The sequence below is a fragment of the Bipolaris zeicola genome (assembly GCF_000523435.1).
Source record: "Bipolaris zeicola 26-R-13 unplaced genomic scaffold scaffold_15, whole genome shotgun sequence".
In the NCBI taxonomy this organism is placed as follows: Eukaryota; Fungi; Ascomycota; class Dothideomycetes; order Pleosporales; family Pleosporaceae; genus Bipolaris; species Bipolaris zeicola.
In genome coordinates this window covers 36,265-63,184 of record NW_006912064.1, presented here as the reverse complement: position 1 = coordinate 63,184, position 26,920 = coordinate 36,265, and the positions used below count along the sequence as shown (strand labels likewise).

The following is a 26,920-nucleotide window of genomic DNA, read 5'->3' as shown; positions in this document are numbered from 1 at the left end:
GATGTATTTTTTTCTTGGAGAGAAAGAGTGGTTGAAGTGAAATGATTTGTTGATTTGTGTATGTATGTCAGGGATTAAAGTGTATATATGAATTCTGGGTTTTCTCGATCGGTGAGATCGAGCCATCTGTCAGACAGGAATATTAGCTTCCTTACTATACTTCTTTTTTTTTTTGCCAAGCTGAAAGCAGAAAAAAAATCAAAGGAAGGAAAGAGAACAAGGGGGGGCGGGGGGAAGGTAGAAAAAAACTCACTCTTGATTCTCCAACTTGACATAATCGGGCGCCGCTCGAATCAGCGCTTTCTTCTTGTTCTGGCGCACGCAGTAGAAGTGGATGAAGGCGAGGATGCCGAGACATACGCCCCAGCAGACAATGATTGTGACTTCAGCGGGGACATAGCGGGGTGCATCTGATGGGCGGAATGTCTGGGGGCCTGTAGAGTTGAAACTGATGTTAGTTGATATATCATCGGATAGGCAATCCCCCCCTTGCACGTGAACGATGCCAAGGGAAACCAAATACAAAGAGGAAAACATACCTATAATATTCCCAACACAATACCCAATCAAAAACATAGCCGCTACACTCGTCTTCTTTGTATACCCCGCCACATTACTCGCCACCAAGCTCAAGAGCGCCACAAACGGCGTGGGACTCGCCTGCGTGAGATAGTATCCCGCCAGGCGCCCCGAGTTGCTGGATAGCGGCAGCGCGACTATGAGCAGCATACCGAGGATAGCAGTGAGCAGGCCAATCATAGAGATGAGAATACGGTTTCCGTACTTGTCGCCTGCCCAACCGCAGGCAATCAGGAAGACGATCTCAACGGCACCGCCCGGGGTACCGTATAACAGGGATTCCTCAGGTGTGTAACCGAAACCGACAATGAGTTGAGAGAAGAAATTTGAGATACCACCTGTTTTTTTCTTTCTTATCAGCAAATAAACAAACAACATGTATGGTAAGAAAGAAAGAAAGAAAGAAAGAGGGGGGGGGAGAAAGGGAAAACAAACCATTCGGAATATCCGCAATAAGCGCATAAAAAAAGAAAGCCCAACTCAGCGGATCCAACAGAGCCTCCTTCAACTGATACCACTTAAAATGCCTATTCCCCACCCCTTGCTTATTAACTCTTATCCGCTCAACCGCCAACACGCGATCTTCCTCGCTCAACCACCGACAATTGAGCTGGTTATCCGGTACTATCCACAGAAAAGCCACGCCGCAGCACACCGTCAGCAGGCCCGTTGCTAGGAAAACAATCTTCCAGGGTTCGATGGAGGTGCCGAGTTTGCGGCATCCGACGGCGATGCCGTAGGCGAGGCAGCCGCCGAAGATTTGCGCGAACCCGTTGAAGCTGAACCAGATGGCGGTGCGGGAGCCTTGTTCGGCGGTGGTGTACCATTGGGAGGTGAAGAGGGCGAAGCCGGGGGTTACCTTTGAACGAGTGAAATGACTTAGTTAAGTGCTTTCTCTTTTTTTTTTTTTGAAGAGTGGAAAATTTCGGTATAGAGAAACTTACGGCTGCTTCGAAGACGCCAAGGAAGAAACGAATGGCGAGGGCGCCGGAATAATTCGATACGCCCGCGAAGCAGGAAAGGATTAGACCCCAGATTATGATGTTGAAGGCCGCTGCAATCATTCACATAGCCATTAGATTCGAGCATTCCCTCTTCTTTTTTCGGTTTCAAAACATAGAATGGAAACATGTATGTTCGAGATGTGTTGGTGGGGGAATAAAACTCACAATACTTCCCCAACGGCAGCACCTGCAACAATCTCGACGTCGGATACTCCCACGCTATATACCCAAAGTAAAACATACTCCCGAGCCACGAATACTCATCTCCCGTGAGACCGATGCCGGACTTGAGTGGATTATCCGAGGGAGGCAGTTTAAGGCCCATGATACTAGCATAGGAAAGAGTTGTTTTGTCCAGGTAATTAAGACCATAGACTAAGCACATTATCTATGCGGAGTGTGTTATTAAAGTTGTGTGTGTGTGTGTGTGTGTGTGTGTGTGTGGAAAGGTGGATAGAAGGGAGCTTACAGGCATCAAATGCCAATCAATCTTCCTTAACAACGCTTTACTTTTCTCCTCGCTGAGCTCAATCACCTGGCCTTCCATGCCCTCAAACGCCTTCATCGCCGCATCCGCATCGTGCGAGTGCTTGAGTAGTTTCTCTGCTACTTTGCCCTTTGGCACAACGGTATCTTGCACTATCGCATCTTTCTCTACATCCGCCGTGGGTATCGGGGTTGGGGCTGTAGATGCCATGGGCAGGCTGGGACGGTATGTAATCGTTTGCCGCTTCTTCTTCTCTTTTCTAACTATACTCCCGAGGACAGACAAGGGGAAATGGGTGAGATGGCTTGTACGGTAGACACAGGGAAACAACGGACGTCAATTTAAAAAAGAAAAGAAAAGAAAAACGACTATATCTCACTTATGTAACCCGACCCAATCCAACCGAGTGCCCGCAAAATCCAATGGTTGTCTTTCTCCCGCCTCCAAACTTTCCTTTTCGGGGGAGGGGGAGGCACCATTGGAGCAAAGAGCGCCCCCCGTTGGAGAGCACCGCCCGTTGATCTTTTTCACCCGTCTACTATCAAGCCCACTTTCATGCTTATCCACGATAAGATAAAGCTTGGTCGCGCCCCCCCCCCTCCTACTCCGCGCAGGATGGGATAAGGAGCGGGCTTCTGTTCCTTTTTTTCCAATCATCTGATAAATCCTTGGGCGAAGGCGCAAAAAAGCCGACGTTATCATGTTCATTTGCGGGGTAGTTTAAAATAAAAAGGGAAGTGTGTCGCTGATCGCTCGTCCGCGGAAAAATCCGGGTGGAAAGCAACGATTGGAAAAGTCGATACAACTGTAGAATGCATGGTTACATGATAGCCATTAGACGGCGCCTTTAACCATATGAGGAAGCTGGCGTTTCGGGAATTCCAGATTGGTGCAGCACGACATGCTTCAATGGTGGAGATGTGGGTTATTGGGGGGGCAAAGGGAAAGCATGGAGGTAAATGGGATTAATTGGATTGGGGGAAAGCTGTTACAAAAGCGGGGAAAGCATGATTGATAGTGGGCAGAGGATAGGCAATGCGTGTCATGTCAGTGTGCTAGTGGCGTAGCAAGACAAAGAGCTTATCACGAGTGCGAGCCAGAGCGCCTACCTCCGCGCATCAAAACTAAGCATGAAAACAAGTTTAAAACTCTAAAATAAGCGCGAGCGCACGCACGCACACAACACGCAAGCACACAACACAACTTCAAGACACTAGAATAGGGAGGCCCATCTTGGCATGAACCATTGCATTGCAACTAGGAAACTCTCTTCTTTTTTTTCCTCCAAAAAAAAAGAACACGGCTGTGCGAAAACTCGTAGTAATAACCACGCTTGCCTATGAACAGACTCCTCGGAAAAAAAAACGCCAGGCTGATAAACAAGCCAATGCTCTAAATTCACAGTTTGCCCTACCCATCTAGACCCCATCCTCAACTTCGAATGGTAGCCGCAACAACCTTGCAAACGCCGCCCTGATGCAGTTTCGTAAAATGCTTTGAAACGACTGTTTCCCTTTGATTTGGGAACAAGTAAAAGAAGCGAATAAATAATAATAATAATAATAAAAAGAAGCCGCGAGTAAATCGTCACGCGTGTAAAATAGATGAGCAGAGAAGCGAAGACACAATGCTTGGTCCGAGAGAGCAAAAAGGCGCTACTACGATCGGACAAAGACGCTGTTGAGCTTGTTCAGTGCGCTGCTATCGGCAGCTGTGCTGTTCTTGGCAAGTCGTTCCGGGGCCAGATCGCGGGGAAACCTCGATGCAGTATTTGGGCTGCGGCTGCCAGAACGGCTGGTGCTCTGGTTGTCCTTGGTCTGGACGTCGCCATTGAGCAGCGAGTCGAGCGTTGGCAGCGGCCTCGAGGGTGGGGGTGCTGATGTGGTAGCAGGGGCGCCGCTAGGCTCTGATGGGCGAGAATCCGACTTGTCAGAAGTTTCTGGGGTTGGTGGCCTATTGGCACCTGCCGAGGCGACAGCACCGTTGATTGCTGGCAACTGTGGGCCCTGCTCGGGAATGGATTGTGCAGGTGCTGGAGGAGCAGGCGCGCCGACTCGCTGCAGATGTTGCTGACGTTGAGCGTGCTCGGCGGCTGATGGAGTGCGCAATGGTGGTGTCGTCATGTACTGCTGGGCAGCGTGAGCAGCGTGCGCCGCATAGGCGGGGTGCTGCATAAGCATGGGATGATGACCTTGGGGAGCGTGAGGATGAGCGATTGGCGGCGGCGCGCGGTCAAAGACATGGGCCTGGGGGTGATATTGGGGCTGTGCATAGACTACGCCGGGGTAGAAGTAAGGGTGCTGTGGGTAGTACGCGTGTAATGGAGAAGAGCCATTCGGAGGCGTAGGAGGGTAGATGGGGACGGCATACATGGGCGCGACAGGGCCGCCGCGTGTGTAGGGTGAAGAGGGGGCCATACTGTGGCCTGGAGCATTGTATGGGGAACCCGGCATGGGGCCGCGAGTGACGGCAGGCACCGATTGAGTCTCGTTGACTGCAGACTCTGGGTACATGTTCTTGGGCGGTCGGATGTGTCGCAGCTGGGCGTCGTTTGTGGGCTGGGGAAGGTTGTTGGAGTTTGATCGCGAGTAGTAGCTGATGAGGTGGAGGTGCTGTCCGCTCTGTGTGGTGATGCTGAAGGACTGCTTCATCAGACCGTCGGGCTTGTATCGGTAGCCGTCTGGTCCCTCACCCTCGGAGTCTCCGTTTGCTGAGCCGTCTGGCGACTTTCCGCTTGCGCGCTTTACTACAGGCGGAGTAGGCACAGCGCTGCCTCCTCGCTTGCCCTCCATTTCTCGGTATGTGAGGAAGCTGCCAGAGACGCGGCTGGCGCTCCATGATTTTCCGTCGGTCCATCGTCTCATGCCGGCCTCGCGCTCGTCCCAGACGAATACTGAGCCGGACTTGATCTGCTGGCGCTCCTTTTCGGACAAGCGACGCTGGACGCGCGGTAATATCCCAATGCGGCAGGCCTCGAAGAGAATGATGGCATCGTTAGGGGTGCGGACATGGCCGTGATAGGTCTCCATGGCAGTGGTGGTGACGGGGGTAGCAGGGGTGGTGATGGTGGTGTGTCTGTGTCTGTGTCGTGTGTGGCGTATGGTAGCAGAATGGTACCGTGGGAATGTGAGGTCAGTGCCTCATGGGTGTCTTTGGGGTCAATGTCAGTTTGTGGGTGGTGGGCAGGTAGAGCGAGTGTACTTGGGATTAAGTACAAGAGGCAGTGGAGAGAGTGGGTGCAGGGTACCCGGCAATGTCGGGACCTGGCGAGAGTAGGCATAAAAGCTAGTACACAATGCCTGACCCCAGAGTGGAGGTAGCGTACAGACGGGTGAGGCTAGCTAGTTGGCGAGACGAAACAAGAGGCAGAGACTTACGGGAGGACGTGCGACTGCAAGAGTGACTGTGACAAGACGTATGTGTGTGTGTGTGTGTGTGTGTGTGTATGTGTGTGGTTGTGTGGCTGTGCGGTCAGATCAAGGCTGGCCGGGTGTTGGATAGAAGGCTAGCGAGGTGAAACGAAGCCGGGGGGGGAGAGTCAGTACAAGTGGGCGTGGGTGGATAGACAGCACGAGGAGGAGATGAGGAGAACAGGAAAAAAGGCAAAACTTTTCCAAAAGCCATGAGCAGTCATCTGGGCTCATGTACTCTTTGCTCACGGGCAGGGCAGGGCAGGACAGGGCAGGGCAGGCTTGGGCCCCAGAAATCACTTTTGGCCCTTTCTCGGCGTTGGGATGGCGTCTCTGGATCGCCCGCCGCGCGTGGAGTGGCGGCTGATAGCGAAATAAGGCCCACAAGCAGCCGAGACAAGCTTTGCTCGGAGGCCGCTGACTGTGCTGACTGGATGGATGGGTGAGCTGGGGGGGGTTGTGTGGGTAGGGGGATGTGTGGGTAGGGGGATGCAGTATGTAGTCGTGTGCGTGACGATGTTCTGTTCATGGATTGCGGTAGCAAAGTGTAGAGGCGTGGATGGCCGCACACACAGCTGCACACAGTTGCGCACTCTTGGAAATGAAGCGCCCAGCCTGCCACGGCTGCCACGGCTCTCTCTCGCCGCGCCATGGGCATCGGCCGGCCAAGCTTTAACTCTAAACGAATCTTTATTTTCGACAAGCCTTCAGCCGCTTGGCGGGCCCAGTCGTGACCGTCCGGCAATCCGTCTTGTCCTACTTGGCTGGTCGAAGCGGGCAGCGCCCCAATCTACCAAGCACAGCCAAGGCGTCCCAACCGCCTGTGTCTGGCCACACCACGCCTGAGCCCTCCATGGCGTGCTTGGCCATCTGCCCACAAGACGCCCCAAAACCCGCCAGCTCTGCTCGGCGCCCTTGGGGCTGGCAATCAACCTGCCGCTCTCCGTTGTGGCCTACGTGGAGCTTTTCTTTTCCCAAGCACCGCTCGACATTACCCATCTCCACTCCAAACGTAATCATCCCTCCCCGTCTCACTCAGCCCGCACCACCCCACCCATACAAACACAACACACTCGCCCGCCGGATGACATCAAGCTTAGTGCATGCCGTTTAAGCTTACCACCGTGCCACGCCCATCCCAAACCCGTCCACACGGTAACCCAGCCCGTCCCTTCTCCCTCCACATGACATGCCTGTGCTCGGCCACAATCTCCTGCATTTCGCCCGCGCCTGATCGTCGCTTCAACACTACTCTATACTATACTATACTACTCTACTCTCCTCTAACTAACTATATCCTTTTTTACACACCCTCGATTCATCCCACTTGCGCAATCCCGTTCTCCCTCTCTTTCCCCCCCCCTCCTCCTCCTCCTCCTCTTCAGCTCACCTGCCCTCCTAGTATCCCTCGCTTCCACAACGCCACGGCACCTAGCGTCTCAGCTGCCCTAGACAGACAAAGGCCCGAATTGGCCTTTATTGGCGCTGGGTCACACTCAAGCCAGCCAAGACACACAAACACTCCCGTCGACTTTGGCACCACCAGCCAAGATGCCACCACCAATGCTTCCTCCTACTCGTTCCGCTGCCCTCAATCCACCTTTTCTTCTCCTCATCCGATTTGCCAACATGCCGCGTCATCCGGCTTCCCACTCAAGCCCGCCCAGCGTTGGCTTTCTCCACCCCCCTCTCCTCTTTTCGTGCACCCGCCCTTTCGTCCTCAACTCCCCGATTGCCTACATACACACATACGTAACAAGCCACCGCCAGAATCCAACTGCCTATCTATCCGTTAGCATCCGCTACAATCATATCCCTCCCAGCTTACACCGCAACTTTGTCTTTTTTACCAGTTTGGCCCCATCCTTACAGCGACTAAAAATCAGCCCGTTTTCCGATTCGCTTAACATCTACCGGGGGGTGCTGCTGTTAGAACAGGCACTAGTAAACTAGCCAGCGTAAGCAGATAAGGTTGGTTCGCAAACATTAAGCATAATTCTCTGGCCCGCTTTGTTTCCCTAGGCTATTTTTCCCCTCCTCAGCTCTCTCGCTCCCATGTTCTGGCCCCAAAACTATACAAGCCGGTGGCAAAACAGCAAAAACGCCCAGAGCACAAAAAAGCCATAGGATTCATTTAGTTTGTAAGACGGCGATGTAAATATGTAACATGTGATAGTGTTTTTACTTCGCAACGCAAAATAATCAATCAAATCAAATCGCAATAGCCAAGTGTACTTACCTATATCATGCTAAACTCGGCTTCGTCGGCGCAAAAGCAAAAGCAAAAAAAAGCCACTCAGAAATCATACGAAATATATACCAGCTCAGCTCAGCCTGGGCGATAGCCCGCCCGCCAACACCTGTGGCTGCCTTTTATCCAACCATTTTTTCCCGTCTCATCTTGTCTCGTATCGTCTTTTTTTTTCCCCGTTTCCCGCCGCATAACTCTACTCCTCATCTCTTCCACCTTTTTCTTCCTACTCTACTTTCTTACCTAAGACTTGGCGGAATTTCCCGTACGAACGCCCCCTCCCATTCACACCACAGACCACACCCTCGTAAACAAGAAAAATCCGGAGGTGATCTTTTAGAGTAGAAAAAGGGAGGGGGGGAAGGCCAAGACCCAACGCGATTTTTAGGCCTGCCCATGCGAGTAGAGAGGGACTTGGCTTTTTTTTTGTGCGTGCTTGGTTGCCTTGCCGTATATGAATTCATCCGGGGGGGGGGGGGTTTAAACTTACACACATTTACTTAAGTAGTTAGTTAGGTTTTGTATATATATAGGATTAGAACGATCGATTGATTGAGCTTTTTTTTTAATTTAAATANATCTTTTAGAGTAGAAAAAGGGAGGGGGGGAAGGCCAAGACCCAACGCGATTTTTAGGCCTGCCCATGCGAGTAGAGAGGGACTTGGCTTTTTTTGCATGCGTGCTTGGTTTAATGCCCCGTTTTGGATTCATCCGGGGGGGGGGGGGGTTTAAACTTACACACATTTACTTAAGTAGTTAGTTAGGTTTTGTATATATATAGGATTAGAACGATCGATTGATTGAGCTTTTTTTTTAATTTAAATAGATGATGGAAGGGTTCTAGTTTGTTTGTTTTTTCCTAGCGTTACTCTCTTTCCTTGGGGTATATTGGAGCGGGGCAGGGCATGTTGTAAGTATCTACAAAAGAAACTAAGAGTAAGATTTGCCAAGGCAACTGTCTGCGTTGGATGCAATGGGATTCTGGGTGGTATGATGTGTCCTTTTTTGTTCTGGAGTCTTTTTTTTTTGCAAGCGAATAGAGATTTCGCCTGCTTATCTTACTGTGCTTTTCGCTCTGATTACATGCACACATACGTCTCCTCCCCTGCGCGCGCCTCCGGTTTTTTTGCGTAATGCTGAGTGTGAGAGACAAGAAGGGGGGGCTGTGTAAGTATTTCGAGGGACTGAGAGGCGAAGAACAAAGTAATGGCTTGGATTCTTTTTTTTATTGGATCGGTGTTGGCACATGTCTTGTCTCGTGATTCTTTTGTCCGAGGTTTCGGACTTGCCCTTTTGTTCGCCGTTTAGGGGTCTTGGGAGCTTACATTGGATTACGTAGGCTAAGAAACTGCATTGTATTGTCAATGTGTCTGCCTAGAGAGAGAGACATTCGAGGAATTGAAGAAATTGACCATGAGACTGTGAGTGAAGTGTAATCTGGAGCGGAATGTTTAGAGCCAGTTTTTTTTTGGAGAACTCAGGAAAAAAGGGGATGGAAAGTCCAGACGTTTGAGGCCAAAAATGTTGTTTTTTGGTCCAGCCCAAACTGAAGTCCAAACTCTGGTTATGGCGATGCGCGGTATGACTAAGAAAAAGCTGTAAACTTTAATTGCAGATTGTGAGATGCCAAGTAGCCAAACTGTATATGCATTGATCATGAGTATAAAATAGAGTTTGAGGGCGATCACCGCTAGACCGTGTTACAGGGATGGGCCAAATGCTTATCTGTGTTTCCCCTAGTCTCTGTTTTTCTCTCTCTCTTTCTCTCCTTTTTTAGTAATGAATTGTCATGTCACTTCCATAATTGTACTAGTGTATATTGTGCCACAATCGTATAATGGAAATATCAATGCTTTCTTTCTGCCTTTCCAATTTTTTGGTTTGATTTGCACGAGAAATTTGGGTTAGTGCTTAGATGAGATTACATACAAATGTGCATAAGCATGGGTCCTTTGGTTGAATTCTTTTGGAGAGAAAAAAGGTTCTTCGTGTAATACGACCAGGTTAGAGAAATATAGAAGGTTACACGCAGAGGTATGAGGGATTAGCAAGTAATACCACCTCTGAAATTTGATATGGAAAAACGTTGAGGTACTATGTGGATCAGCGCAATACTTCCGGTGGGAGATAACAGGGGATGGACAATGGAGATGAAAGAAGGTATATGACACATGTGATAAGAAGTCGCTATCTAGGGAAAGTAAATATCTATGAACATTGTCCCACTCACTTGTTCAATTTCATCAATTACTCTATCCCCTACTCCGACACAGCTTTCAGCCTAACAGTCAACCCCGGCTTCTTCCAAAGCGTAAACACCTCCTGCATCGCCATCCAATCGATCTCTTTATCCACAAGCTCAAAATCAAACGCGAAAAATATGGAAGAAATAATAAGACGAAGTTCGGCCCAAGCGAGACTGTTCACAAGGTTAGCTTCATCTTTTTCCAATACTCTCCAAATAGGAAGAAAATAGGGACGAGACATACTTCTTGCCAATGCAGTTCCTCGGTCCAAAACTAAACGGATTGAATCCATCCTTTTTATCCCCGCTATACTCTCCATTCGCGCCCTCGAGCCATCGTTCCGGTACAAACTCATCTGGGTTTTTGAAATGGCGCGAGGAATGGTGCATGGCATATTGACTAACATAGACAGAAGTACCTCCTGAAATGTAGTGTCCCGAGATATTGGCTCCGCCTTGTGGAACAACGCGTGGGAAACCAGTGGGGACGGGGGGATACATGCGCAGCGTTTCCTGGATGCAAGCCGTGAGGTACGGAAGCTGCGTTGCTTTTTCCACATTAATGTCTGCGAGAGAGGTAAATGCGGAGCGGATTTCTTGCACCATCTTGGCATAAATCTCTGGGCGGCGGAGGACGAAATAAGTAAATCCAGATAGTGTTGTAGCAGTTGTCTCGCTGCCGGCAGTTAGAAACGTAACAGCATTCGCATCCATTTCAGCGCGCGACAGCCGCTTCTCTTCGCTGACGCGGTTGCGCATGAGCTGGCCGAAGAAATCCGGTTTGTCGTCGTCACCGTTTTCGAGCTGTGCGAGGCGCTCCGATACTTTGGCTGAGGCTTTGAGACTGAATTCGCGGCGGCGCTTTTCATTCTGCATCGTGTCCTGGAACAGGTTGCGAGCCCAGTCATAGAATGCTATAAAGCCGTACTTGCGGCGGGTTGACATTATGGTGGCCACGCTCGTCGCGCTGTAAACGAGGCTGACCCATTCGTGGTTCTCCGAGTCGCGCAGGCAGTAGAGGGATTCGCCAAAAGCGAGGTCGGCGATAATGTCAAAGGTTATGAAATCTATTTAAATAAGCAATGACTCGGTTTGTATATCCTTTTTTCAGACAAGTAAAAAAAGGTTGAGAAAATACTCACTATACCAGCGAACAACGTCCATGATTTCACCTCGTGCAGCATGCTCACCCATCCGCTGGACAAGCAGATCAACGTAGCCCTGGAGAAGAGATTCCTGCTGTCGAAGCGACTTTTCACTAAACAAGTGCGAGAGGTTACGACGCATGCGAGAGTGGCCTTCCTCGTCAGCGCTGAGCAAAGACGGTACGCCACTAACGGGTTGAGGACTATTTGTACGCAAGCACTCTTGTTAGCAATCTTGCGGCTCATATCCACATATTGTACAGTTGATATGATACTTACTACCACGCTTTATCTTTCAGGTACGATCCCGTACCCTTGTACTTGCCTGTGCGGAAGCCGTAAATGTCAGACCACGCAGAGTCTGCCGCCGTAAACGAGACCTCATTGGGAGCCACGCGAACCACATCTCCATACTTTTCGTGCAGCTGCGTGGTCCATTCGGCCAGTCGGCCATTGCGCGCCCTGAGCACGTATGGCAGGGGGCCGGCCCGCGCGAGTAGAGGCCCAGGAATGTGTCGGAGTGGGTGAAAGAATATGTTATATATGCCACATCCCAGGACGTAAATGGCGATCTGCGTTGAATGTCATTCGTACGCTGTTTCCTTCGATGGTAGACTGTATGCCGTACTATGCAGAAAGTACACGTGACATGAAGAGGGGAAAACAAACATCCCACTTACCGAAGCCAGGAAGATCGCAGATGAAAACACAAGCCCCTTCGCACTCACCACTTCAAACCCAACACGATCAGAGATGCTCTCAAGAAACATCTTTATCCCGAAAAATATCAACAGATTCAAGGAAGATGTGTTTCTCGACTACCCCTCTCACATCAAGACATTAACCTTCGCAATGCGCATGTGATGCAAGACCCTTTATACTTCCCACTTGCACCTACTATAAAATCGAACCGACTGACAAGGAAAAAAAAACAAGCAACCGAGCAACCGAGCAACCGAACAAATACCCCAGGCTCCCCTGTACGCATTCCGTATTTGTCTCAAATACACAAGATCTACGCATGCAAGGGCAAAGCAACGACGTATTGGACGGTGCACCAGTCCCCCGGTGCTGGTTCTAGAAACTGGTCACGTACATACGACCCCGGTCCATGTCCTTATTTCTCTCTCCTCCTGCGCAAAAGCTGAAGAAAAAGAAATGTATATATATATAAGCAGATTCAGCGCATATAGCATGCATGCCTACATGCGTAACTGCTGCAAAGCAAGAAGAGGGGATTTGCTCTCCACTCTTTCCATATGTTTCAATTCGATCTGCGCGTGTTCTCCACTGGAGCTGTACCGCCAACGCAGATGCCAACGGGCTACCGGCGGCGGTGAGACAACTAAAAGCGGGCTTTCGGCCGAGGAGGCGATCGGCGGACCGCTGATGAGTCTCTAGGTGCATCGGGTGTGTCTCGGCTTGTTAGGTGTAAATAGTACTCGCTATTGCATTCGAGTAGTAAGTATTGGATTGTGGGCGCCTACATATCTATAACACAATTGCGGGGCTCTCTGAGGGATATGTTCTAGGGTTGTTTTTATTGTGTTATGCATGGCAAACGGTGAAGAGGTGCGGTTACACTTTTTTTCCCTTGCGTTGCTGTGAATGATCCAGCTGGTGAGGGGGTGGCTACTACTAAGGAATTGGTGGGATGATAGTGTGTGGTTCGAGAGAGGGTTACCCCGCTGTGTACGAATCCATGGTTTCGGTAGGGGACGGGAGGATTAGCTTTCGCCTGACATGTGAATCATCTAAAGGACACTGGCGACTTGAGCAACGTGCAGGAGGTGGAGAGAGGTTAGTGATGTGGAGCCCGGCAGGATCCCGGATATGGTTTGATGTGCAACAAGGAGTTTTAATATAGTAGTTAAGCATTTCAGCTCAGCAAAAGCGATTGTCAACCTATCCTCTCTCAACATACGTACTACGCAAGTATCTGAATGTCGTTTTTTCTTCATTCCAAGTACATGGTAGCTGCCTCGGCCCGTCAGACTTTACTTCCCGCATTCCCACCAGTAAGGTCAGACCTATCGGTCAGCTGCACGCGTAACACCAAAAACCGATCGATCATATGCCGAATGAATATGCAAGTGCCGTAATGATACTCGATTCCATCATCTCAAAAGAGCATTGAGAGAAGAGCCAGAAAACAAAAGAGGGACGTCATATTCCATCTGCTCATTCTCATATCCTCGAAAAAAAAAGAAAAATCCCGCATAATTCCCAAAACCCATCATCAAATAAACCTCGTGCTTCTCTCCCGCCAGCCAAATGGGCAATTCAAAACAGCCGCCCCTTTCCCGTAAACCTATAAACCACACCCATTCTATTTCGTCAACCTCCTCGACGACCCACTTCCACTTTGACAGAAAAGTCAGCAAACGATTCGCATTGCATTTTCAACTCCAACCACCACCAGCACCAGTAACCCCCAATCAACCGTCCCGTCCCCTCCTGCCCCCCAAAAAAAGAAAATCAAGTCCACTCACCTCTTTTCCGTCGCCGCATTCCACGTCTTAACAAACGCCTTCTGCGTCCTATCCGTATACTTCTCGGTACTAACTTCTCTAACCCCAACTTTGGCCCCATCTTTAGTGAAGACGACATTTTTCTTCTCCATATGCTTTGTACCGCGCTGAGCTAGTTCTTCGGAGTAGAGGAAAATCTAATACATTACACACACGCGCACATATTAGCTTTTGTTCACTCGTGTATATCTCTGTTTGTCGCTGTGGCTTGTTTCGCTTCGCATTCCTCGCAATCGCCAGCGCCCAAACATGGCGGGAAGTTCTGCAAGTTCACGCAACAACAGGGAAAAAGAGGGGGGGGCGTACTTGATACCCGATCCAACCCAACCCCGCCACAACAGCGAAGAGAATGAACAGCGGAATCAGATTTAAAGCGCCCATGGCTAAACTGGGTTCGACTGGATTGCGGGTTGTGGAGACAGATGTGGCTCGTGTGAGGATGTGCAGGCGCAGGCGCTGGCGCTGGCGGTGGGGGTGTCGAGGTAAAGTGACGTGGTACGCGCACGAACTGGACAGCGACTCAAGAAAGCGTGTGCGTGTGCGTGTGCGTGTGCAGGAATAAAACGGTGGGCGCAATGTACGTGTGTGGGTGCGCGCGCGGGGGTGCGTAGGCGTTGCGTTGCGTTGCGTTACGTGCGGGGGGGGGGGGAGCGAGGCCGTTAAGAGCGCGATCGATTGCGGGCGTGCGAAAAAAACAACGAATGTACACTACGTACGTAGTAACGAAAGAAAGATATCGATATAAAAGGTTTCTACGCACACACACACCAACCCCTTCTTTTATCAAAGGAAAAAAAAACAAGTGTGAGCGTAAAGGCTTACGGACCAAAAAACGTGGCTTAGAGTTAACAAGAACCACTACGACCGGGGAGCACAGTTTGTTTTAAGATTAACGATGCAAGGGGGGCGCAGCGAACGCAAAATAACGCTTTTCTCGATTCCCCCCCCTCCCCCGTTTTTATTTTAACTTGATGAACCCCCATGCGATACACGACAAGACGCTGGCTGAAACGCCCCTTGGAATTATCGTGCGCGCGCTGGGTAAGGGTAAGCATTTAGCGTCGAAGGGGTGGTGCTCGGCCCGCACCCGATCTATCCGGGCCATTTCTCATCGAGTTTTTTTGCTTGCGTTGCTTGGCGGAACGAGGCGAGGCATGGGTATGGGGAGAGGGGTATGGCCGAGAGACTGTTTTCTTTGACGTTGTATACATCATTATCACGTATCGTGCTGTAGGTGTTGTGTTAGACCAGACAAATCACATGGACCCTGGTGTATGCGCCCCAAGGGGGATCACACGAACTCGTGCGCAGGACAGGATGGGCCCACGATACGAAGGTTAACGTGCCGCGCCACCCCGTATATACTTTTGTGGTACTTGCCGGGGCTGTGATCACGATATGACCTCTCTTTTTGCACTTTGTTCTTACTGCTATCAGAAGACACTAACAGCACTTCAAGGAAACATGGGTCCACATGTGAGAACATGTCTCCTTGCCAGAACCAGGACCTGTGCACTACTGAGTCCAAACTTGGTGCCGATAACTGAGAGCCGACCAAATAGCCAGTCGCGTTGCTCTTGTGGTACACTCTCAGCGTTTGCTGCGACGTACAGTGGCCAGACTAACGAGTATCCGCCAAAGGCTTCTGCGGCTGTAAACTGTCAGTATGCTGAAAGCCTATCCTGGCTAACGTCTCAAACACTCACCGTTTTGTTCCTGGCCCGTCTCCTTGGCTAGAGGCTGGAGCTCATAGCTCATATGAAAAGGCACACATGCGCTAATCTCATCCACCATTGTTTGAATGACAAACACACTCTTGTTCCACGCTTGATCTTCCTCTGAAAAGTCGCCGCCTGAGCTCAGCCAGGTTATACAAGCCATGATGACCCGGCGACAGAATATCCTACAAACCCGGTAGTCGTTCATGATACTCGCCAGTGGCACATCGTGATAGACATGCTGCTCGCCAGGCCACTTCTCTGCCAAGGCAATATCCTCGGGCGCCAGTGTCTCATTGGATATGCTGATAATGCGGTGTTTCCATTCCGATGGCAGCGTGCGATACCATTCTTCAAGGTTCCCATCGACTGTTTGTGCGAAATCGAGTATCTGCTTGGCCTCGGATTCATACCTGGGGTCGTACGGCATAGATGTGAGGGTATTTGCGCGGGCGCGAAGATTGGGTAGGTCAATGCAGATAAGTGTTAACCGGTTGGCAGCGTTTTCATCACTGAACTCGCCAGTTCCAAGCCATCCTGCTGCACCGGGAAAAGACTCGATGGGCTTGGATCGCTGCACACAGCTTGTAATCTACATTCGCTGAGTTACTGATCCCCATGGATAGAGTATGGAGTCTTACCATCATTGTGCGTACGGCACGAAATATAGCATGAGACATGGGGTCGTTGAATTGCTCCGTTCCTCTTAATTTTGTCAACGCGACAGCTCCGTCGACGTGATTGCCCCATGCCCTGATGGTGTCGTCGGTACTCATGATTGTCTGCGGGTTGTTAGACTAGCTCAATCATCCATCGACCCGAAACACGAGTCGGATCAAGGCCTCACAACTTACTTCGTACAGAGAGAACATGAGTATAGCAAGCACTGTCTCATCGCTCTTGGACATCTTGGGATCTCGAAGGTCCTCGTGTAGCTTCTTGATGGCTTTGCCGTAGGTGGACACAGCTTCGCGAAGGAGCCGATGTCGACCGGGATACTGACCACACGTTGCCATTGCAACAGCATCAGTGGCCAGGTGCAGTACAGACGAGGGACGGGCACGATTATAAAGGGGAACCAAGTACTCGAGAAAGCCTCTTGTACTCTCAGCCTGTTGCGGCAAGGTGATGAAGTTTTTGAAGAAAAAGGGCACGGCTTCGCATTCTGGGGAAAGGAAGATGGTGTTTGGGACTGCGTTTTCAAAGTTCCAGACAAAAGTCTCGAAATCGAATGACTTGTCCAAGGATTGTGAAGGTGTCGTAGGGCTAGGTAGGGCTAGTAGCTGCTGCGATTGGATCGAGTCTGATCGCTTTTGTAATTTTGATTTTACTCTCCTAGAGGCCTCACCACGTTGGAGCGCATTGTCCACTGGCCATGGCTCGAACGTTGAAGATGGTGACCTAATAGGATTAGCTAGGTTCTTGTCTTGTGCGAATCACACAGCAGCAAAAAGTCGACACTGACAGAAAGACAATGGCGTCCAGGCACATGATTGGGCTGATTGGTGCGGGTTGGTTGCATCACTAGTGGTTCGGTCTAATACATACAGATAGGGAGAAGTATGCGAGCTGGAACTCCCAGTACTACTACTTGACCGAGTAGCCCCAGAAGTTTTCCTCGCCTTCTTTGCCATTGCCTTGTTCTCGTCCCGGAAAACCAGATCGAAATCGTCTGGATATCCTGGACACACACGGGCTGATTTCTTGCAGTTGCCACATGTCGGCCGTTTTTCGTCGCACTGGGCAAGGTTAGTGGACGGGCTAGAGTGTGTGTAAAAGCGGTTGCCGCCACTCGCAACAGATTGCCTGGACCCTTGGTGGTATGGAAGGAGAAATGGTTGCGAGAAGGAGATACATACCTTTATTCGGCGGGTCTTGCACATGCCACACCCACGGCTCGGCTTACCGGTGTAAACCATGGTTGTTATAAGAGCAATCCACGAGACGTAAGAAAGATCAAAAACAGTCTTGTCCTGACACTTGGGCGCAATCCAACACCAGTTCTCTTTGTTTGTTTGTTTGTTCTGGAAGGCCTGGCTATAAGCGAATTGGAAATAGGGCAGTGATGTGCCTGAGTCGACCTTTTGTGACACTGCCCCTAAAGCGTACGACTACTATTAAATCTCCGTCACCACTAAATTGCAGCAGGCGTCGTCGAGTGACGAAACTTGGATAAGGTTCTGAGCAGGCGGACGGGCAACGCTGCGACGACCGAGGCACGCGACAACCGGCTCGAAGAGTCGAGTTTCATGCGGTGGTCAAGACGGCCATGCGTGCGGGCAATGCGAGGTCTTGAGCCCTAGGGCAGGATTTCGCGATCGGACGGCTGGAGATGCAAGGAGACAAGACAGGCTAGCCAATGGGGAGGGCCGGAGGCGTAAGTTTACACCAGGAACAGCATCTTGAAGACGGCAGATGGAAACATTGGCATTCCGATTCGGCGGACAAGTGCGCACCGAAAGTCCATGACGGAAAATGCAGTAGTGGTCGATGTGTTTTCTCGCAAGCAATACCAGATGCGGCCTAGGGCAGTAAGGAAAACAGTGGCGCAGCTGCGTGGCCGTGTTGGTCGCATTGCTTGCTGGGCGTCTTGAAAAGGAGCGTCATGTCACTTGGATGTTTTAATATTGCTGCCTGGCTTTTTGTGTGTGTGTGTGTGCGTGCGTGTGTAGGCGCTTTGCTGGCGCGACTCGGACGCGTCACACTCTTCCACCTCTGCAGCAAAGGGTGACGATATCTAATGACTAGATGATTCAGAAGCGACCGGAATGCGAGGAACGAGGGAATGAGTCGGGTCAGACAGGAGGGGGGGAAAGAAGAGCAGGAACATGGGTGAGGAGAGCTGATTGGGGTCAAAACAAAGGGCGAGTCGGACACTCTGCGAGCTCCGAGGCGACGCACCCAGCGACGACGAGGCAGAGGGGTTCCTTCCTCGTCCGAAACTCAGGATGCGCCTTCCGATTCCAACTCTGACGGCAGTCACGATATCTTGGCCATGCGACGTCAATATCACTCTGGAATGCTCACTTCTGAGCCTGTTTCCGCGCGTTATCTTGGCCTGCAGTCATGGAGGTCTGTCATCAAGTCAGATTGCAAACAGAGCAGCTCAGAACTGGAGCCGAGTTCCCGGTCACAATGTTGAGAGTGCCCAACATCATGCGGACGATTTACGGTGAGATAGGAGAGGGTGAAAAGTCCGCCGGAAGTACCGGGCACAGTGTCAAGCACGAGGGATGTATGTTGGAAGAAGGAGACGAGATGAAGCGTCTTGTGCACGGCTATGGTTGTATGCCATTGCAGTGAGTCGACTCTCGAGCGATGCATTCTGCTTTGGGATGAATCAAAGTCACGTGATGATGACGTGAGAGGCCATTCTGAGAAGACAGGCAAGAGCAGCAAGTCGAAGCGGTCACGTGGACTTGCTTGGTAACGGCCTGCCGTGGGCAAGTGCAATGTTTAATTGAAGACGAGATAGCGGCGGGGGTGCGAAATGAGCAGGAAATTACGTCGGATAAACCGTTCTAGATCCCAGCCTTAACACGGCACTGACATGGCAAGGAGCCATTAAGCGAAAGTGAGCGTATAGTTAGAGATTAATGAATAATAGCATGTTATACTACGACTGTGCAAGCGGGCACCGGACAAGGCGATTGTAAGTACATGTGTAGTGGGAAAACAAACAAACAACGTGTGCAATGAAAAGGCGGGCGTGACAGGCGCGTGGCCAGGGCTCTGATGGATGCAGGGCGTGATGGCGGCAAAGGGACTGGCCCAGCGGGACTCTGACTCTGGCTGGCGGCTGAGAGATCGCGTGGTCCAGGCGACGATGAAGGGGGATGAAGGGCATTGGACGGGCGATTTCCATCTTGTCCCTCTAGGCCCTAAGCAACGACCACCAAGACACACGAGCTGACGGGAGTGTCTTGGCCAGGCGAAAAGCCTGCGGGTTGGTCACTGCATGCTATTGTTGCTGCTATTACCGACTTGCTGCTGCCGCCAGCGGATGCGATGAGCAACCAGCAGCAGCAATATTTGTGTGGACACGTAAGATATTTCGGTCCTCTGCCTGCACAGCCCTGTCTTTTGGCGGACGTCATACTCGGACCAGCCACTGCAACCGTCAAGAGTGGCCATGTGGTGGCCCTGCATTCACAGATGGCCGTCTATTTTTACGCGCACAGCCACGCCCATCAACGGTCGGCGCGAGAGCCCGGCGACCAGGGTCGCAGCAGCGACATGGCTTTTGGACAGTTGTTGAGCAATTGTGCAGGAGGCAGCGTCATTATCAGCAGCACCATCTGGTAGCAGCAGAAGTAGCGTCCCGTTATGGGAGGGATGGGATTTGTGAGCAAGTACGAGAGGACCCAAGAGGGCCATGTGTTAAGCGTCTCTGCGGATGCTTACGAGGGCGGCGAATGGCCTTGGAGCGGACCCGAGCGAGGGGCGTCGATAGGCTGTTCTTGGAGTAGTATTGCTCAGCTCGTGTGCGCGATTACGAGACTTTCTTTGCTGGCAGCAGACAGGTCGGGTTAGCTGGCCAGCCCTCTCGTGTGTCTGTGTGTGTGTGCACCGCCGCGTCCTGTCTTGCCATTGTCTAGTACTGCTAGCCGCACGGCGTGAGTGTGTGTTTTATGTAGCTAGTCCCCTAGTAGTGTGTATCTGTGGCACGACCGACGAGCGCAGGGCGGCTGATAAAAAGAAACGCATTCCCGCGCCCTTCACAAAAGTCTCCCTGCACCGAGTTCCCCTTCCGCCTCGTCGCCCAGCTCGTTCGTGTTCTCGAACGCGGCCCAACAAGCATCCTTCGATAGCGCTGGATCCAGAGGCCTGCACCATTCCCCCATCCCAGTGCAGCTAGCGCCGCGCGTCTTTGCCTGATTCGCGTGTCCGCCCCCCCTTGCCTCGCTGCCCGCACGGTTTCAGACCAGAGCAGAATACTGGGCTCGGGCGCCTCTCTTCCCTCTCCTCAACCACCACATCGCTCGCTCTCGTTCGTTATCTGTTTCACCTGTGCTACCGTCGCTTTTGCCAGGACGCTTGCCCGCCCGCCCACTGCCTGCTTCACGGCGCAATCGCCCCCATCTTGTTTTTTTTGTCCTTCACTTTCCACAACTGTTCTGCTTGACACCACGCCCGCATACTCGATTTAATCTATCTGTTTCTCCCTTTTTTTTCTTGCCCCCTCGGCACGTCCGTCGCACACGCCCTTCGTTATCGACAGTCGCTCTCCCCCTGTGAGGAACGCCCGCGGGCGGACGACCACCAAACACCACCAGCAACAATGAGGCTCACCACGAGATACTCGACTATGCTCGCCCCCCTCATATTACTCGCCTCGGCCCCTCTAGGCGCAATGGCGGGCGACGTTTTGCAGACCAACGGCTTCAGCTCCTGTCTCGACGGCCCTTCGGACATTATAGTCAACAGGCTCGACATCAAATTCGACCGTTCCACCAAGAAGGTGACCTTTGATGTCTCCGGCACAAACGAGAAGACGCAAAAGGTCATGGCTACCCTCACTGTAGCCGCATATGGCCGAAACGTCTACAACAGAACCTTCAACCCTTGTGACGGTGACGTCAAGGTTGACCAGCTGTGTCCAGGTACGCAAAATTCTCTCTTCTGGCGCCTTGATCACATCAAATGCTAACCCAGCCCAGTTCCTTCTGGTACATTCAGTGCAAAAGGTGAACAGAGCATCCCAGACGACATCATGTCCCAGATCCCTGGCATAGCTTTCAATATTCCGGATATCGACAGTCAGGCCAAGATGTACCTCCGATCTATTGACACCAACCAAGACCTGGCCTGTATCACCTCGTCAGTCACCAACGGAAAGTCCCTTTCGACTACGGGTGTGCAGTACATCGCCGCAGGACTCGCTGCCGGTGCTCTAGCCGTCTCTGGTATGGCCGCCTTCGCGAGCGCCGGACACGCTGGCGCCCCTCAGTCCAGTCCTACCTTTGGAGATGTCATTGGATGGTTCCAGGCCATGTCACTTAACGGCATGATGAGTGCCGATGTTCCTGGTGTCTATCGCAGCTGGGCAAGTAACTTTGGTTTCAGTACTGGCCTTATCTGCTGGGACGACATGCAGCGCTCCATTGACACGTTCCGTAAGAATACCGGCGGCAATCTCACCGAAAGCAACTACGATTACCTCAAGAACGCGACCCTTGTCCACGTGAACCAGGACAAGAGCTTGAGCAAGCGCGCTATGAACCTGCTTCTATGGGCTCGTGACGAACTGAGTACCAACATCAACCAGGGCTCGGCCCCACAGGAGAGCGACAACAAGATCATGATCTACGCAAAGGACATGCAGGGCTATATCCAGGAGTATTCAATCCCCGATCGCAATGCCTTCATGACCGTTCTGCTCATCTTTGCTATTGTCGTTGCTGCCATTACCGTTGGTATCCTGCTCTTCAAGGTTATTCTGGAAACCTGGGCCCTCTTTGGCAGCTTCCCCAAGCGCCTGACGAGCTTCCGCAAGCGATACTGGTGGACCCTGGCAAAGACCATTACCAACTTGATTCTCTTGCTTTACGGTATCTGGGTCCTCTACTGTGTTTACCAGTTCAAGAACGGTGACTCTTGGGCCGTCAAGATGTTGGCTGGTATCACGCTGGCTGCTTTTACCGGAATTCTCGCCTTCTTCACCTGGAAGATCTGGACCATTGCGAACAAGTTCAAGAAGATGGAAGGCAATCCCGATGTTCTCTATGACGACAAGGAAGTCTGGCGCAAGTACAGCATCTTCTACGAAAACTACAAGAAGAGCTACTGGTGGATCTTCGTACCAGCCATTGTCTTCATCTTTGCTCGTGGATGTGTCATTGCAGGCGCAAACGGTCACGGTCTTGCTCAAGCCGCCGGTCAACTCATTGTCGAATCCCTGCTCCTCATCATGCTTCTCTGGGCTCGTCCGTACTCTCTCAAGTCTAGTAACTGGATCAACATCTCCATTTCCGTTATTCGCGTTCTGTCCGTCGTCTGTATCTTGGTTTTCGTCGAGGAGCTGGGCATGAGCCAGACGACAAAGACTGTCACTGGTCTTGTGCTTGTCGTTGTGCAGGCTACTCTGACTGGTGTTTTGGGCATACTCATCGCGGTCAACGCAATCATTATTTGCTGCAAGGAGAACCCTCACCGCAAGAAGAGAAAGGAAGCCGGTAAGTTCAGAAACTCACTCGTACATAAGCAACCCTAACAACCCTCTAGAGAAAGCTCGTGACCTTGACAACCTTACTCCTCTCGACGCACGCAACTCGCTTCTTATGGATCCTCAAGAATACAAGCGTAGCTCTCTTCCCTCGCCTTTTGGCCCCCGCACCGAGGGCTATGATCGTGTGCCTCTCGCCGATCAGCACACCGCCTATGCGGGTCCTGGTGGTCGCCAATTTGGAGACGATCAAGGCCACCTGCTTGCTGATGCCTCAACATTCGGCCGCGCACCTTCGCATGACCGAATGAGGAGTCACGACAGCAGCCCAGGACCCGACGCGGAGATGGGATACCATCAACCTCCAGGATACGTCCCCAACGCTCCCTGGCAACCTCAACCTCAACGAGGTCCGTACTAGGTTGATAGGTTTCCAGCGTCATTTCAAAGCGAAGACCTAGACGGAGTGTAGATACATGTACCGTCTGGGCACTGATTCCCCACTTTCCTTGAGTCTTTTGTCCTGTATTTGGCGGTGGTTGTTTGACAGATAGAGCGTGTCAAATATACCCCATTACCAGCTCCATTGCATCTGACGAGGCACGCCCTATACGGCTGTCTTGCTCAGCCTGATAACGAATCTTTCATTGAGTCGTTTTTATTTTTTATTTTTCCTTGCATATCTGTTTTCCTGTTTTTGGCCTGCAAGTAAGAGATCTGATACCAGTTCTTTTGTAATTCTCACGTCAAGCGCTAGGCCTGGGGCTTGCGCCAATCTCTTCTTTATTCTGTCGTTGTGAGGAGAAGGAAAAGTGAAGTCAAGGGGACGAGGGGATGGAACAAGTTGAGAGCCTGGGAGCTTGTGAATAAAGAAGAGGGGGGAGACATAGAGATATAGAGTGGGGGAGGGGGGAAGTAAGGGAGACTGGGAATGTCTAGTGTAGATGTCGAACACCATATAACTACCAAATATCAAATATCATAAGATTCAAAAATTTGAACATGCCATGGTGAGGCATTGAATGCTGTTGTCCTCCAGGTATTCACTTGATGTACTATCGGTTCTTCCTTTTCTATTTACTACGTTTCATAATAACTGGACTAGAGCAGAGTAATTGCTCTCTCTTTCCAACCAACCAACACTACTGATGCATCCACCAAAGCCAAACCACCCTACCGCGTTTTTTTCTTTTTTTTTTCCGGACGAAAACACTCGTATTTGGTCTGCTACTAAGTCTAGAATAGCCTACGTCATGCAACTACCTCATTCTACATATGTACCCAGGGTTTGTTCACCTTCAGCCGCCTTGGTAACACAGCCCACTTCCCCATACACTTGCAAGTCATCTATTCACCAAAAGCATGTAGAAATAGGAAATGACCCCACAGAATTCACCAACCGTCCTCATTTACTTCTGCCCTTGCAACACCCGCGCAGCCGAAACCCGCATGTCTCGCTCTAGACCCGACATTCGCTACGCTGCGGCTGAACCACGCGACCAGGGGGGGGGGGGTTGCCTGTTTGCGGCTCAGCTTTTCGTGGCTGGCTGGGCTGGGTCTAGCTTCGTGTGTTCCTGCGTCATGTACCAAGCGTCTCCAACATAGTACTACCGCCAAAACGCGTCGCAGACAAACACTTACTCACACACGCCTCTCTTCCTTTCTCGCACAGATGTAAAGTTTTATCTATGGATGTATTAGAAAGGGGATGGTAGCCTTGTAAGGTTTCCAGGTGATAAGCGACGGCACGTCGATTCCGCGCTTTATCTCTTGGGACCAAGTGGGAGAGTGGGGGGGGGAGGGAAGGCCGCATTCGATAGTCAAGGCCAAGAAAGGAAATCAGCCAGGCCAGACCAGCCTTACTCTTCTGGCGGGTTCAACGACATAGGCCAAGCTAAGTAAGAGAGTCTTGTCCCTCTTTCCACACACCCGTCTGATTTTTAAGTTTCGGGGGGGAAGGATTGGCATGGGCTTTTCTAGGTTGTTTGGCGGTCTCAGGATGGGATTGCGATTGCGATAACGAAGGGCTAGTTAGTAGTAGCAGTACCGGCGTACCCGAGATGCTTGGGTTTTTTGTTTTTTGATTCCCATTCTTCGATTTGCAGCATCTTGTTGTCTCTGTTGCCCATTTTGCGTCTTTTCCTTTTTTTTTCGGGGGGGGGGGAGAGAGACGGGACTTGTTCGCGTTCGTACATGGTTCTAGACGTGTGTAAAACCCGCTGTTTTGGATATTGACAAAGTTGCATGCCAAGGGCGACAAAATGGGCTTGCGTTTTTTTTGGTGGCTTGCGGGCGTGGGCCTGCCGTATCGGCATATTTCTTGGACCCTTTTCCCACCTCCTTTTAAGGTTAGGACGGCTGCGCGTGGCGGGCTTGAGTGGTCCCTTTTAGGGTTGGGTTAATGTTGTGTAAAGGGAAAAAGATTGGGCGGGTGCGGATGAAAAGAAGTCGCTTTCTTCGTCCGATATCCTTTCTTTCTCTTTCTCTTTCTCTTTCTTGCGACTTTGAGAGAGTCGTTTTTACGTTTCTCTCTCTTTCGCTCCCCCCAATCTCTCGTTTTTTTTTGCTTGGGTCATTCGTTATTGTGACGTTTGCTTTGCCTATTCCCCATCTTTGGATCCTGTCTATCCGTGTTGCATCTGTCGTTTACAATCGCACGCTTGGTGATTCGAGGAGTCGCTCGTTGCAATTGCTGGTACGACTACGTTTACTCGAAACTACCCAGGACTCGCGGCCCGTTGCTGGTACAAAAGGATCGCCCTAAAAAAGACGAAGAAGAAGAAAACCCCCATCCTGTAGAATTCGCATAATCCCCTCTCGCAAATAGCCATGCGACACACCGCGCTCCTCTCCGCCACAACGGCGCTGCTCGCCAGCACCAGCACCGCCCAATCCGTCGCCTCATCCTCTTCCAAACGCGGTCTCTGCCATGTCCCCTCCAACAAACACCCAGAAGACGACAAAATCTGGCTCCAAGGCCCTTCGCCGCCAACATGGTACTACAACTACAAACCCGAGCCTACAGCCGAGTACGCCAAAAACACCGCCATGCAATTCGTTCCTATGCTTTGGGGCGCTAGTTCCGACGACAAAGGCACCCCCTTCCTTGACTCGGTCAAACAGCAAATCGCAAATGGCGCAAACATCACCTACGTCCTCGGCTTCAACGAGCCCGACGGCGGCTACGATACCGGCGGTTCTAGTCTCGCTGCCAGCCTCGCCGCCGCCCGCTGGAAAGCCGAAATGGAACCCTTGAAAGAACTCGGCGTCAAACTAGGCGCTCCTGGCGTGACGGGCGCGGAAACGGGGTGGCAGTGGCTCGAGAATTTCTACAACGAGTGCAATGGAGGCTGCAATCCGGACTTTGTGCCTGTGCATTGGTATGGTAACTTTGAGGGCATGATGAGCCATATTGGGCGTGTGACGAGTAAATGGCCCAACATGACCGTGTGGGTGACCGAGTATGGGTATCCGAATCAGCCGTTGGAGGAGGCGCAGTCGTTTTATAATATGAGTGCGACGAGTTTTGATTCTTGGCCGTAAGTTTCTCATGTCCTTTTTTTTGATATCGGGATTGTTATTTTTTTTCCTTTGGCGATACGGGCGAGCTAACGTTGGGAATTTTTGTAGGAACATTACGCATTATTCGTACTTTGGGGCTTTTCGATCCGATGTATCGAACGTGGGGGCTAATGCGGCCATGTTGACGCAGGATGGAAAGTTGACGGATATTGGGTCTTGGTACTTGGGTGGCCCGGCTACGAAGAATATTCCCAAGAAGTCTGCTGCTGCGGCTGCAGCTGGTGTGCCCGCTCAGGCGTATGCCTTTGCTGCTACAGTGGCCATGTGGCTGTTCTGGGCTTAGACGTTTCTGTCGCTATTCTAGAAGGGGCATCGATGTCGGTTTTGTGATGGAGTAGTCGCGGCTGGCTGGTATACACGATGTATTCTGCTCGACCATGTGCTTCCAAAAGCTTCGCACAAGCCAAGAAAGTCGGTGCAGTTACGAGGATTCCAGCATTTCAATGGCGTTTGGACGCTGGGTTATAAACGAATAGATTTGTGTTGTAAGGGTAAGGGCTATGCTCACGGTACAACACTGGGAATAAAATTCAAACATTGATGGAACATCTCTCATCTCGGACATATCTACATATACAATGCCGTATGAATTTCCCTTAACGAAAGAGACGCAGGATCCCGATTCCAACGAGAAGGAATCAACCCGCAAACCATACCTAGCCATTATATTACTCACCTTCTTAATTAAACTACCTTCGTCCTATCCACTTCACTCTGCATCTCCCCAACCAACTCTCTTTCTACGCTCTGATTTTCTTGGTTATTGACTGCCGACTGTCGACATTTTGATCCAATTTGATCCA

General features: G+C 51.1%; 9 protein-coding genes across 9 annotated transcripts; 3 read left to right on the top strand and 6 right to left on the bottom strand.

Annotated features, from left to right (window-relative positions):
* Window positions 1-74: 74 nt before the first annotated feature.
* Window positions 75-2,280, bottom strand: COCCADRAFT_85915 (uncharacterized protein; the record flags this gene model as incomplete). Its single annotated transcript, XM_007710189.1, has 7 exons — window positions 75-126; window positions 254-434; window positions 540-917; window positions 1,015-1,438; window positions 1,524-1,633; window positions 1,749-1,971; window positions 2,053-2,280. The coding sequence occupies 7 exons, from the start codon at window positions 2,278-2,280 to the stop codon at window positions 75-77; spliced, it is 1,596 nt and encodes a 531-aa protein (XP_007708379.1).
* A 1,448-nt stretch (window positions 2,281-3,728) lies between these two features.
* COCCADRAFT_33406 (uncharacterized protein) lies at window positions 3,729-5,099 on the bottom strand (the record flags this gene model as incomplete). Its single annotated transcript, XM_007710166.1, has 1 exon — window positions 3,729-5,099. One exon carries the CDS (start codon window positions 5,097-5,099, stop codon window positions 3,729-3,731), a length of 1,371 nt encoding a protein of 456 aa, XP_007708356.1.
* A 447-nt stretch (window positions 5,100-5,546) lies between these two features.
* Window positions 5,547-6,132, bottom strand: COCCADRAFT_33405 (uncharacterized protein; the record flags this gene model as incomplete). Its single annotated transcript, XM_007710165.1, has 4 exons — window positions 5,547-5,678; window position 5,719; window positions 5,781-5,910; window positions 6,054-6,132. The coding sequence occupies 4 exons, from the start codon at window positions 6,130-6,132 to the stop codon at window positions 5,547-5,549; spliced, it is 342 nt and encodes a 113-aa protein (XP_007708355.1).
* Window positions 6,133-9,990: 3,858 nt separating this feature from the next.
* COCCADRAFT_23027 (uncharacterized protein) lies at window positions 9,991-11,891 on the bottom strand (the record flags this gene model as incomplete). The annotated part of the gene is made up of 5 exons (XM_007710152.1): window positions 9,991-10,150; window positions 10,221-11,043; window positions 11,119-11,324; window positions 11,401-11,693; window positions 11,802-11,891. 5 exons carry the CDS (start codon window positions 11,889-11,891, stop codon window positions 9,991-9,993), a joined length of 1,572 nt encoding a protein of 523 aa, XP_007708342.1.
* Window positions 11,892-13,450: 1,559 nt separating this feature from the next.
* COCCADRAFT_85916 (uncharacterized protein) lies at window positions 13,451-14,033 on the bottom strand (the record flags this gene model as incomplete). Its single annotated transcript, XM_007710188.1, has 3 exons — window positions 13,451-13,484; window positions 13,614-13,789; window positions 13,959-14,033. The coding sequence occupies 3 exons, from the start codon at window positions 14,031-14,033 to the stop codon at window positions 13,451-13,453; spliced, it is 285 nt and encodes a 94-aa protein (XP_007708378.1).
* A 1,073-nt stretch (window positions 14,034-15,106) lies between these two features.
* COCCADRAFT_33401 (uncharacterized protein) lies at window positions 15,107-17,289 on the bottom strand (the record flags this gene model as incomplete). Its single annotated transcript, XM_007710164.1, has 6 exons — window positions 15,107-15,303; window positions 15,359-15,962; window positions 16,012-16,152; window positions 16,225-16,791; window positions 16,915-17,109; window positions 17,230-17,289. The coding sequence occupies 6 exons, from the start codon at window positions 17,287-17,289 to the stop codon at window positions 15,107-15,109; spliced, it is 1,764 nt and encodes a 587-aa protein (XP_007708354.1).
* A 966-nt stretch (window positions 17,290-18,255) lies between these two features.
* Window positions 18,256-18,546, top strand: COCCADRAFT_85836 (uncharacterized protein; the record flags this gene model as incomplete). Its single annotated transcript, XM_007710187.1, has 1 exon — window positions 18,256-18,546. A coding segment is annotated over one exon (291 nt), but the record flags the coding sequence as incomplete, so codon positions are not given.
* Window positions 18,547-20,651: 2,105 nt separating this feature from the next.
* On the top strand, window positions 20,652-22,956 carry COCCADRAFT_33399 (uncharacterized protein; the record flags this gene model as incomplete). The annotated part of the gene is made up of 3 exons (XM_007710163.1): window positions 20,652-20,973; window positions 21,031-22,545; window positions 22,595-22,956. The coding sequence occupies 3 exons, from the start codon at window positions 20,652-20,654 to the stop codon at window positions 22,954-22,956; spliced, it is 2,199 nt and encodes a 732-aa protein (XP_007708353.1).
* A 2,408-nt stretch (window positions 22,957-25,364) lies between these two features.
* COCCADRAFT_85799 (glycoside hydrolase family 128 protein) lies at window positions 25,365-26,400 on the top strand (the record flags this gene model as incomplete). The annotated part of the gene is made up of 2 exons (XM_007710186.1): window positions 25,365-26,074; window positions 26,166-26,400. The coding sequence occupies 2 exons, from the start codon at window positions 25,365-25,367 to the stop codon at window positions 26,398-26,400; spliced, it is 945 nt and encodes a 314-aa protein (XP_007708376.1).
* Between the last annotated feature and the right edge of the window lie 520 nt (window positions 26,401-26,920).